The 13,828-nt window shown below is 33.1% G+C and overlaps 2 protein-coding genes across 2 annotated transcripts in view; one reads left to right on the forward strand and one right to left on the reverse strand.

Annotated features, from left to right (window-relative positions):
- PCDH11X (protocadherin 11 X-linked) overlaps positions 1–13,828 on the forward strand; it is a 1,221,358-nt gene that overhangs the window by 703,068 nt on the left and 504,462 nt on the right. The window lies entirely within an intron of this gene.
- The window catches only part of CHM (CHM Rab escort protein), a 199,593-nt gene that overhangs the window by 39,612 nt on the left and 146,153 nt on the right, over positions 1–13,828 (reverse strand). The window contains exons 10-12 of the mRNA XM_049766603.1: positions 7,395–7,499; positions 6,951–7,014; positions 2,717–2,813 (exon numbers count right to left, since the gene is read on the reverse strand). Coding sequence (XP_049622560.1) covers positions 2,717–2,813; positions 6,951–7,014; positions 7,395–7,499 — 266 coding nt within the window. The remainder of the gene's footprint in view (positions 1–2,716; positions 2,814–6,950; positions 7,015–7,394; positions 7,500–13,828) is intronic.

Consider the following 13,828-nt stretch of genomic DNA (forward strand, 5'->3'; position numbering starts at 1 on the left):
ATTACACCATATTAAAAATCAATCACCATATCAATGTAATACATCATATGAACAAAAGGAAAAATAAAAACCATATGATTATATCAACAATGCAGAGAAAGCATTTGATAAGTTTCAACACCTGTTGATAATAAAACCTGTTATTAATATGAAAATGGAAGGAACTATTCTCAATATAGTCAAGGTCATTTATCTCAAACCCATTACAAATATATATTATACTCAGTGGGGAAAACTAAAAGCCTTTCCTCTGAAATCTGACAAAAGACACGGTTGACCCTCTTGACACTCCTACTCAAAATAGTACTAGAAATACTTGCCATTGCAATCAGGCAAAAAAAAGATATCAAGGCCAGAAAAAGATATCAAGCTTTCCTATCTAGGAAACAAAGAAGTCAAGCTCTTATTGTTCATAGATGACATTATACTATATTTAGAAAACTTCAAAGACTCTAACAAAAGACTTCTAGAAACTATAGATTCATATAGCAATGTGGAAGGCTAAAAATTAACACACAAAATCAAATAACATTCTTTTTTTCCAATAACATTTATATATAAAAATAATAATACATAAAAATAGACAGTAAGAAAACCAATCCCATTCAAAATAGTACCACAGAAATTCAAATATCTTGGAGTCAACTTACCTAAAGAGGTGAAGGACCTATACAAAGACAAATACAAAACACTGCTTCAATAAATAAAAGAGAGCACAAGAAAATGGAGACATATACCTTGCTATGGATTGGGAGGATAATTGTTATTAAAATGGAAATATTCCCAAAGAATTGTAGAGGTTTGATGAAATACCTCGAAAGAGACTCATGACATGCTTCAAAGAAGTGAATCAAACATTACTGAAATTCATTTGAAAGAACAAATCTTCACTAATTGCTAAAGCAATTATTAAGAAAATAAGATAGGTGGTATCACTTTTTCCAACTTTAATTATATTACAAAGCAACAATCATCAATACAGCATGGTATTGGAATAAAGATAGACACTCAGATCAATGGAGTAGACTTGAGTATTCATAAAATGAACTGCAGGAATACAATCAATTATTCTTTGATAAAGGGGCAAAAATGCAAAATGGAGCAACAAAAGACTCTTCAACCAGTGTTGCTGTAACAATTTGTCAACCAATGCAAAAAAGACAACTCGGACCTCTAACACCATTCGCAAAGGTCAAATCAAAATGGATTTTGATATTATACCCTAAACTATAAGGTACAGAGAAGATAAAGTAGGCAAAGTTCTCCATCTTCAAGGTGGAAACACCACTGTCTTAAGAAGTGGAAGCAGAGTTAAACAAATGGGCCTATATTAAACTAGAAGCTTCTTCACCTCAATGGAAACAGTGACAGGACACAAAGGCCAACCGCAAAATGAAAGAAACTGTTTCCTCAATACCCATCAGAGAAGGGGCTAATATCCAAGATATACAAGAACAGAACTTAACAAAAAATAACTCCATAAATAAATGAAGAGAAGAAATGAACTGACATTTACTGAAAGAAGAAATGAACTTGGCCAATAGTCACATGAAAAAAATGTTCCAAGTCACTAATCATCAGGGAAATGCAAATCAAAACAACAATGAGGTATCGTCTCATGTCACAGAGACTAGCATACATCACAAAGTATAAGAAAGACCAGTGCTGGTGAGGATGTGGGGAAAAAGGAAATCTCATTCACTGCTGGTGGGAATGACATCTAGTCTAACCTTTGAGGAAAACAATATGGAGAAATTTTGAGAAATATCAAAAAGCCAGAAATTGGGCTCCCATATGATTCAACAATATCACTCCTAGGGATATACCCTAGGAATACAAAAACATAATTAAAAATGCCCACTTCACCCCTATATTTATTGCAGTACTATTTACAATAGCTAGAATCTGGAAACAACCCAAGTGCCTGAAAATAGAACAATGGCTATAGAAACTGTGGTATATTGACACAAGAAAATACTATGCAGCTGTTAGGAAAATGAAGTCATAATATTTCCTTATACATAGATGGATCTGGAAACTATTATGCTAAGTTAAATGAACCAGAGGGAGAGGGAAAGACATAGTCTTACCCACCTACAGAATATAAGAAAAATAAAAGGCACTATGGCAATAGAGCTGAATGCCAGGAAGACCAACTAATGATAAAATAGCTTGCCACAAAGAGTGATGAGTGCAGCTAGAGCACTAACTACAATGATAACTACCATGGCAATGATAGTGTGAGAGAGGCAAAAAAACTGTCTGAGAGGGACATTTGTGGTGGGAAGATAGTACTGGTGATGTGTGGTATACATTTTATGACTGAAACAACAGTATGAAAATTTTTGTCAACATGGTAATTAATTTAAAAAAAAAGAAAACATACTAAAATGATTAGATGCTCAAGAAATTCTCTCACTGAAAAAATTAACAATAGCATATAAAATTTGGCAATGGAAATGTTAGGAGTCATAGGAAAAGTATGAAACAATTAATTATATGAACATACATGTAGTGAGCAAATGTTATGAATATAAAATTAATATGAGCATAGTAAATATTTACATATAAATATTTATACTCTAGTAAATTAATTTTAGCTGAGAATCATTTTTAAAAATATGCAAACTAATAAGGCAAAATATAAGCACTACAACAAAAAATATCATAATTTTATTCCTTTAATTAAGGACAAAAAGTACTATACTGTGCTTACAAGTGCCATTCATGCATGTCATTGTTGAAGAACACAACTCAATGATCCGAACAGCGGAAGTTCGAGGTTCCTCTGCTGGTACTGTCAAAACAGAAATCTAAAAAGCAAAAATAAAGTATTGGTACAGTGTTTGATCTCATTTTCATTCCTCTACCTGAGAGTATCATTAATTTTCAAGGTTTATTTGATATTTTGATTCAAGAAAAAAATAGTTTGTAAGTATTTTGTTCAGTCCTTAAAACATTAATATACATATGTGTTTTATGGTATAATTTTATGATTATTTATGTATCAAACTTCTTTTTAAAAATTATAAAGAACTGACATTTATTTGATTTTTCATTTATTATTTCCCAAGAATACAATTTTACATTATCCTGAACTACATATACTTCAGTGTTTGAAAGCAAGTCATAGTAAATCAATATTGTTAAATAAAATGTCTAAAATAGCAGTTATAAAGCACTAAAATTTAAAATGCTACAAATATCAAAGATATTATAGTATTCATAGAATATTACTGATAAACTACTGTGGTTTATATATCAAGACTTCTAAATAAATGTTTCTTTGTGGAATTTATAGTTCCAATATAAATTCACAATCTAATTTTCAATTTCTTATTAGGAAACACCAGTCAAAAGAAATAATTTACCTTCACCTGTAAGTATTACGTTTCAATTTAGACTGGGAATATCATATTGATAGCCCAGAGAATAATGTCTACAATAAACTATTGAAATTATTTTTTAATGTCTTGCTACCATTACTTATATGTGCTTTATGGAATTAAGACATCTCAAATGGTATTCTCTATATTCCTTATAACTTCATTTTCACTCCCTAAGACAGACTACCATATGATCAATAATTTCATTTGTTAACACTTGTCTGAAAAAACTGAAAACACTAATTCAAAAATATATGTGCACCCTCTGTTCACTGAAATGTTATTCACAATTTTAACATATTAAAATAACTGAAATACCTTCATTCTATAGATAAATTAACAAAGGTACCATACTATATAAACACAGTATACTACTTACTAAGCTATAAAATAACAAAAAAAAAAAAAAAAAAAAAAAAGAAAAACAGGCTAAACCTTTGCCATCTTTAAACACTAGTGGCTTGTAAATGGTTTATTCTAAGAGAAATAAGTGATAAGGTCAGAAAGAAAAAAATACAGATTTCTACAGAGAAACAAAGTAAAAACCAAAACATTAGAGTAGAATGAAACAAAAGTGATTGTCAGTGGAGAAAGTAAAGGAAGATAAATGGAATGAGTAATAAGGTGTCAATTTGATGGTGATGGATTTTTTTGGGTATGATGCAGTATAAACATGTGTAGAGGCATGAAGCTATACTGGTAAAATGTGCACAATGCTATGTCAACATTACCTCCTAAGATAAAACAAAAGCATTGGTGGGCCAGAAAGATAGTACAGAATGTAGGGCGCTTGTCTTACACGAAGGTGACAAAGGTTTGAACCTGGCACCACACATGGTCTTCTGAGCCCCTGTAGAGTTATCCCTGAGCACAAAGTAAGGAATAAACTGTGAAAATGCTAGACATTGGCCCCTAAATAAAGCAAATAAACAGAAAGAAATGACATTGTCAGACCCTGATAGGTCATAGGATGCAGCGATGGAAGAAAGCATCTATTGTAGCAAGGAAGATGTTAGCACTTTTTAAATGGAAAGGTACATTGAATGAGTAGTTTTGAGATGGAAGAAGATGAGTTTAATTTGAGAGCCTCAAGATTAAATGTGTTTTTATTGCTGCTTAGAAATGTCGGTAACATGTTTACTGACAAGTTCTATAGTTTTGACAAGTTATTGCATCTTCACTACTCAGAAAGTGTAAAACACTAAATGACTGTCTATAAATCAATTTTAGTAACATCTTCCTCCCATGCACACTCTCCTTCATGGCTACTTTGCAACCAAAATCCCAAACTTTGGCATAATTTGCTATTGTACATTGCCTTGTTTTGTTTGAGATTACATGGAATCTGTTCTTCTCCTTCCTCCTCATGTGACTTATTTCACATAAATGATGTCCTGCTGTTCCATGCAAGTTGCAGAAAAAAAGAATTATTTTTTTACTTACAGCTGCATAGTACTAGTATTTACTGTGCATGAGTTTAAAATAAATCACAGCTTCTTTATCCTTTCATTGTTGAAGATTTCATTTTTCCCCTATCCTGGTTATTTTATTAAGTGCTGCAATCAATACAGAATGCAAGCATCTTTTAAAATTAAATTTTTATTTTCCTGGAAAGGTGCTGAGAAGTGGGATAATACTAGGTCACACAGAATCTCTATTATTGATAGACTTCCTTTTTTCTTTCTTTTTATTGAGGTCACATCCTGCTGTGTTCAGGGAAACCATAAGAGAAGCTGGGAAATTAATCCAGTTGGCCACACGCAAGGCAAATACCCTAACCACTACTACTGCTTTGGGCTTCTATTCTTAGTTTTAAAGATATCTATAATATCCCCTGTCCCAAACTCGTTATTTCTAGTCTATTGGATATATGCTTCCTTTTTATGGTGTGAGATAACTCATTTTTATTTTTATTTGCATTTTCCTCATAATAGGTGACAATTTTTCATATGCTAACTGACTGACTTTATGACATTTTTGGTGATCGTACCTCTCCTCAAATTATTTGGTGTTGTTATTGGTCTTTTTTTTGTTTTTTGTTTTGTTCGGGTCACACCCGTTTGATGCTCAGGGGTTACTCCTGGTTAAGCACTCAGAAATTGTCCCTGGCTTGGGGGGACCATATGGGATGCCGGGGGAATCAAACCGCGGTCCTTCCTTGGCTAGCGCTTGCAAGGCAGACACCCTTTCTCTAGCGCCACCTCGCCGGCCCCTGGTCTTCGTTTTTTTTTTTTGTTTTTGTTTTTGTTTTTTTTGATCAGCTAAGTGAATACTTTATGCATCTTTGACATAGGCCCTTGATATAATGTCTGATATTTAAATATTCCAGAATAAATGCTAAAATTGTATAAAATCAAAACTTCTCAATCTCAAAAAGCAGTTCTGAGAAAAAAAGATGGGAATTATAGCATTTCCTAAAATATTTTATTCTGGAGCCATATGCACTTGTGCTCAGACCTTACTCCTGGCTTTGTGCTCTTGTGCTCAGAGCACCATATATATAGTGCTAAGGATAAAATCCAGGTTGTTCATGTGCAAGGCAATTGATGTGCCCTCTGTTCCTATAATATTTCTCCAGCTATAACATTCCCTGGTTTTAATCAACTATACATTTTTAGTATAAAAAGAGTGTGGTACTATAATAAACATAGACTCTCAAACCAGTTAAGTAGAACTGAGTGGTCAGAGACATACCCTCATATATATGGGTAGTTAAATAATGATAAAAGAGCTGGGTGCATAAGTGGAGCAAAAAGAGCCTCTTCAACAAATGGTATAGAGAACTAGAGAGCCATATGTCCCCAAAATATTGAACCCAGTCACTCCCTGTCTCACACAATACACAAAAGTTAATCTAATGTGGATAAAATACATTGAAGTAGTTCTATCCCTGCCATCACATATGGTTCTTCAGGCACATGAGGAATTATTCCTTTATACAGAGCCAAGAATAAACCTAGAGCACAAATGGGTGTATCCCCCAAACAAGCAAACAAACTATAACAAAACCTTACAGGAGAATCCATAAGATACTGAGGAAAATTTAGGCAAAATTCTTCAAGATCTAGATTTCAGAACTTTAATCAATGATTTGATTCCATTGGCAAATAATAACAAAAACAAATTTAAACGAGTGAAATTACATCAAACTAAAGTTTTCTCATGGCAAAATAAAATCTAGCTAGATAAATGTGTCTTGTAAAAACACAATAAGTGTAGTTGTATATATAGCTTACTTAATACATTTTATTTTTTCTTTTTATATTTGGGGGTGGGCCATACCTAGTGATACTTAGGGGATACTATTTGTTCTGCAGTAAGAAATTACTACTAGCAGGCTTGGGGGACCATATGGGATTCCAGGGATAGAATCTAGGTCAATCACGTGCAAGACAAATATCCTACCTGTTGTGCTATCACTTCAGCTCACTTTTTTACTTCATAATATTTTACTTCACATTTACTTTACACATATTTCACAATATTTTTCACAAATATTAATTTATATGTATCATAAAGTAAATTAAATTAGCAACATATTTAAAAATATAGAATTGAACTTACATGTTGATCAGAATCTGCTTTAAGTACAGATCTATCTGTAATTAGGATTGCCCTGGAGATCTGTCTGTAATGCACAAAAAAGCCATCAGTGCAGATTTATGAATAAGTTTTAATTATGATTTATAAAACAATCATAAGGCAGTTCTTAGCTTCAAAGTACCTGCCCAAACCAAGGTAACTACTGCTTTGTTTCTTGGCTTCTAAATGAAGATGTACAACCTGCATACAAATCTCAGCTGAGGCAAAAGGGTCAAAATTATACTGGAATGCCACCCCAAAAGAGACCCTATAAAAGAACAATAATATATTGAACTTATCTTTGATTTGGTAAATATTCATACCTAACTAGGAGGAGAAAGTCATGCAGGAGTGTCAATGTACTCACGTAGATGAATTTTCATTACTTTCACCTTTACCTGGACAGTATATACAGGAATACCTTACCTGTATTGTATATGTGAGCAAGTTTTCTCAGAAAAGTAACTGTCTTCCACAAGGAAATGCTTAGCAATTATTCTCTGACCATACTGATCTATGATGGCTTTACATCTATGAAAAAATGATAAGCATAGTAAAAGAGTTGTTAGTGATTAAATAATTAAGAACATAAATAGCTACCATTTTTTCCAGGTTTTGCTTTGTTCTAAAGTAATTCAGCAATTAACATAAGTCAAGTGGTTCACTAAAATTACATTAAAACAGCAGACAATTTTTGATTACAACAATTGATAAATTTATAATTACATTTTTTACTTGAATTGTTTTCTTTACCAGTAAACTTTGTTTTAAGGAAGTGAGAGTGAAATTGGACATTTTAGTAAGTATATTGTTTTCTAGATTTCAAAAGCAAATGGTTCAATATTTTTAATGATCTGAATTTCATTTGAATTATATAGAGGGCAGAACATAATCTCTGACTAATTCTTTAAAAATATAATCTTGTTCAAGGAAATCAGATATATGGGACCATAGGACTTTGAATCAAATGGTTCCATTGCCATTGGGACCAGCAGGGGTACAAAGACAGAGTCGCTTTCCCTCAGAGAATTTAAAACATAGGAAAGTCAGTTTCAGTGTTTGTTTCTAACAGTTCTTCCTGCTATAAGGCAAGGGTATGCCCCTTACTATGTTATCTAACATCCTCCCTTCTAAGATTAAGAGATGAGTAGCTCAGCATAAACACTGATTGAATAATAAATAAATATATATTGAATCAAGAAGTTACGTTGTCATTTTTTCCTTTTCCCCCACAAACCATTTTAGATTATATTTACTATTACTAACACATTTTTACACAACTATTTACAACTAGAAGTGTGAATGTAAAGATAGTGATGATATTTAGTCAGAATTACATTGGGGATGGGAGATGTAAATATACGCTTCAGCCAAAAGATAATCCCATCAGTTAAGTAGTACCAGAGCTCTTAGGAACCGTCCAGATACATTAAACATTTAAACAATTAAAACCGATCAATATGAAAGCATAACCTGAGATGATTGAGGGTCAAACTTTACGTATCCTATACTGTAAAAAATAATCAAGTAATGGAGTTTCCAAAAATCATCTATTTGTACATAGCTCCTTGACTATGTGACATCAGAGTTACCTCAGACCTTAAAAGGTAACTGAGGAAAATACAGACTCCAACATTCTCCTATACATTTATTTGTTTCCAGATTTCCTTTGTACATGTTCAGGCAGGTAGAACTTGTATTCAGTCTTTTATGAATCGCAGCATGTTGTCAATGGCTATGTGCTCAATGTCAAGATGTTTTGGTTGTTACAATCTTTGTTCTTCTTGGTCTTTTCACATCTTCCCTAGAGTCTCACAGTTTACAACTTTTGCTGGGAAGGGTAACTTGTGTGCAACCTGTTTGAATAGATCCTGAATTCACAGCACCAACTCATCTCTACTGAATCTAACAGTCTTCACAGGTGTCATATAGTGATCAATGGTACTGTTTCTCCTCCCACCCTTGAGGATGATGGGCTAGGAAGGCATGTCACACTTAACACAGGGCAAAAACAATCTTTTTTTTTTTTTTTTTTTTGGTTTTTGGGCCACACCCAGCGTTGCTCAGGGGTTACTCCTGGCTGTCTGCTCAGAAATAGCTTCTGTCCGGCACGGGGGACCATATGGGACACCGGGATTCGAACCAACCACCTTTGGTCCTGGATCGGCTGCTTGCAAGGCAAACGCCACTGTGCTATCTCTCCGGGCCCGCAAAAACATTCCTGGGGTCCATACCACAATTGTCAGGCACATCATTTCAAAGTGGCCCACGATAGAGATAACCACCACCCATGTCAAGGACTACAATTTTGCCCTTTGTGAATTCAGGAACTTCAGTGCAAATTCCCCATAAATGTCTCAAAAAATTTAGGGTTATTTCTAAGTACCATTTTGCAATTTAATTCGGGACCTTTCAGAAATGGTAACATCTTCAAAGATCAGCAGGGCGAGTAGTGTCATGAAGTCAGCAAGTGCCACAAAGTCATATATATTGGCTGTGCTGCACTTTCCATAGCAACTCAATGGATACCAATTGTAAATCTAAATCAATTTCTTAGAAATTTCTTAAAATTATAATTTCATGCTTTCAAAACAAATATTATACTATATTAAAGAATACATATATTGTTACTACTTTGTCTTTTAAACTATATAGTAAGCATAGGAGTTAAATATTTATTTGATGCCTGTAATAAGTAAAAGCTATAACAAACATTATAGCATAATAATATAACAGAAGTTTTTACTTTATTTAGAAAAAGTTCTATTATTCTTAGACACAGTGTGAGAAAAGTTGGTAAAATATCCTGCTATATTATTCACAACACATAAAAGCCACTAATTACTTTTCACGTTTCTGTTAAGCTATTGGGCTACCTATATCATGATGTTTTAAACTGAAAGACAAAGACAGCATTTTTAATCTCTATTTCTACTTTACTTCAAAAGCTAATCAGAGAAAGATTTCTACAAGCACTGATGATTTCAAGTAAGGAAATAACAGATATTATTAGGGTCTTCATCATCTGAGATGTGCTGGGACAATGAACTCTATGGTGACCTTCTTTTAACGCTTCTAGATAAATAGATGAAAATTAGAATTCACCCCTTTGCAGATATAACTGTATCTGTATAGGTATTTTAGGACTCATAGACTAAACTAGTAGACCAAGAGTGATATTCTTAAAATGGAATTCCCAGCAGTGACAAAGTCAGTTTGCAATATTTCAGGTACTATATAAAAATGCCTCTGGTTGTTATTGGTTTCATTATGGAAATAGCCCAAGTTAATTTTGTCATAGCTCTACTTCTCTACTGTTTAGACAATTATTTTATCAGAAATATCCATATATCGAACTAACAAAATTCAAACAAATTCCAAGTGTGGGGTACTTTAAATATATTAATATAAATTTTATATCACTGTAAAAATAACTGAAAGGAAGAGGAATATATGGTAATTTATAGTTTATCTTCTAAAGCTAGAGCTAAAGCTTGCATTAAATAAATATTAACGTTATACTTAAACTTGAGTGAATAATATACCATTGTTGTTTAGCTATACTTATGTCTATTGACGTTAAAAGTTCATAATGTATTTTAAATATAGACACATATAAATATATTTTATTACATTAACATATATATGATTTCTTTTGGTTTTGTGGCCACACTCAGTGGAGCTCAGGACTTATTCCTGGAACTGTGCTCAAGAATCACTCCTTGAGCGTTCTGGATACCATATCACATGTCAGGCATCAAATCTGGGTCAGATGTGAGCATGGTGAGTCCTTACCTACTCTCCTATCTTTCTGGCTCCAACCTTTATGCAAATTTTGATATCTTTATTTCCTTTTCCCTTTACATTTATTACTATGCATGCTTCTTTATATTTCATTCAACCTATATATATATACACCAAAATATAGTATTTTCCAAAAATTAATTAAAATCTGAAAAGTTAATTTCCTTCATAGTCCCCTGTTTTAAAAAAGTCTTCAATAATTTAAAGCACAGCACACTTCAATTAATGGAGAAATCTGTTTATCTGAGCTTTGTATATCCAGCCCTCACCCCTGCTAAGCAAAGAGATTGATGTCAGTCTTGCATCTCCTGCCCCAACCCTCGCTCAGTAAAAGAACGCTCTAATAAAATTTAATCATGATCAGGGAAAGGCACCAGTTTTCTGTCCAATCCTCGACCCTTTTACAAAAACAGAAAACAGAATTAGCCAACAGCCCCAGCCCTTAGAAAAACAGGTCATACCTAAAATAAAGTATGCTGCTCCCTGTAAGGTTTAGAAAGCCCAGCTAACATTGTCCTTTTATGGAATTACCCCCTTTTGGCCAGTTTCAGTCACCTGTACCCTATATAACCTCCTGCCTCTTTCAATAAAGTTGAGATTGCTCTGATAGAATCCCCCTGTTGTGACTGTGTGTGTGTTTTCTCACATTGTGGCTGAGGAACTTTCTGTCCTTCCAACCTCCTATAGGAGCAGCATTGCTGGAGAGGCTTCTGAACCCCCCGAGTTTCTGATATTTCCCTTGTTGGCCATATTGATGTCAGGACTCTCCAGGAGGGAAACTGACAATCTGTCATTAACCACTAATCCCTATTTGTTATAGTAGCACCCACAAGCATTTTTCTAATTCCTAGCTCTAAGAATACATAAATTAAACAAGAAATAATCTGGGTAGAAATACGAAGGTGCTATAATATTCTAAAACTTTAAAGATAACTAGATAAAACAGATTTATTATGTTAAAACTTTCTTAGTAATCATTAAAGATTCATAGATGGTGTATATACATTTATGTCAAATTTAAAAGCTGTGAATTAATATTAAATTCCAATTATTTATTTATATATATGCCAAGTGCAATTGGAGGGAATTACACTGATATCTAGTGTTTATAGTGAAATGCCTAGAAAGGTAAATTACTAAATAAAATACAAAATTAAACCAGATCCCCAAGCATTTGTAGAGACGTCCTTAATTCGTAGGCTTCCAAATAGTAAAGGACTGTTTATGGTAGCTATGCTTTTTGTCACAGGCAGATATGGTTTCAGAATTTATGAGGAAGAATTTTTGGGAATCAGTCTAAAGGAAAGTATAAAAACAAGGGGATTAAGAAGTTCAATTATAGGACAAAATAACATAAACATGCCAATCTATGCTGAGATTTCTGGATGAATGTTATTTTCAAAGGAAGAGGAGAAGGAGGAGAAGAAAGCAAATCAGAATCACACCTGGGGGACCTTTCCAAATTAAAGTACCCCTGGAGATTCTGATAAACTCCCAAATCCCAGGGAACAATCACTGTCAAGAGTGTAACCATTAATGTTGTATCTTTATACTATGCTAAGTAAAGAAATTTCAAAACCTGAAGATATAGTTCATTGATAGAATATATGCCTCGCCTGTGTGAGGCTCGGGGTTCTATCCCCAGGACCACAAAAAGAAAAGAAAAAGATAATATAGAAAAAAAAGATTTTGCAGAAAATGAGGTCATGGTTACATAAGCCCTGTACATATAGACGATAATAATTCAACTCATCCACATATTATTATTCTGAAGCACTAAGGCATTATGCCTAAGAAATGCTGTTCAAAGCAAAACATGTTTAAGCATGAGATAACATTTGTTTAATTATTAGATACTTCACATGTATTAGACCTACTTGGCAGAATAAGTTATGGAATAATTATTTGGGACACCTTAGACTTCATAAAATTAAATGACATTAAACTAATGAAAAACAGAAAAATAAAACAGTGCTGCCAGGAACATTAAAATATACACCTTCCTATTCCCCCCAAAACCTAAGACAACCATTAAGGTTAATACTTTTTTTAGAATTAGAGTGTTAGTACAGGCATTCCAGATAGTTCCCAAGACAGTCAGGAGTTAATTCTCAGTGCAGTGCCATGAATAAGCCCCTAAGCACTGCTGGGTTTGGCCTCCCCAAAAATAATAACACTGTTTTGAATATAGTTAAAGTGCCTCATATAATTAGTAAACTTAAAATGAATTAATAGAAGTTTCCATTTATAGGAATACAATAACCAAGTTGATCATCAGAATCATTAAACCTAGAAAGAATATTTGTGAGGTGGGTTTCTAAATCAACAAATCAAAACAGTTATTAATTACCTCATTTATTACATGAAAGAATAAATAGCAAAGAGATAATAAACATACTCAATAAAATAAAAACTCTTTAACTAGAATTTTTCCCAGAAGATATATACTATGAAAACATAGATTCAATATTGCTATTTTTTAGAATCAAAGTGTCAACTACTTTTATAGTAAGTAACATATAAATAACATGTGATCTAATTACAAATATTAAGAAAATTAGAAGATTCACAAATCATTAAAGGGAAAAAGATAATTTCCATAACTATGCCCTTCAAATTTTCCCAAATACATTAGTTCAAACACCATTTCTTGACTGCTGTAAAGATAGTACAGCAGACAGGGCAACTGCCTTGCATGTAGTAGATCCAGTTCAATCCATGGCACACCATATTGTCCCCCCAAATCTGTAGGAGTGATACCTGAACACAGAGCTAGGAGTAATCCTGAGCATAGCTGGGTATGAACCCAAAAAAACAAACCCCCCAAAATAAACAAACATACTATGTCTTGGATAAAACCAATACAAAAGGTTTCATCTCATTCATTTGAAGTGATAGAAATCAATTCCAATAATTAAAATTATTGGGAACAAAATCACCTCCAATTAATAAATTTCATTAACTTATAACTACAACTCTAGATTTTCTGCTCTAAGCAATCAAAAACTTTGCATCTATAATTACAACTGCCTATCATTTCTTTCCTTTCTTCCTTT

Source organism: Suncus etruscus, chromosome X, assembly GCF_024139225.1.
Source record: "Suncus etruscus isolate mSunEtr1 chromosome X, mSunEtr1.pri.cur, whole genome shotgun sequence".
Classification (NCBI taxonomy): Eukaryota; Metazoa; Chordata; class Mammalia; order Eulipotyphla; family Soricidae; genus Suncus; species Suncus etruscus.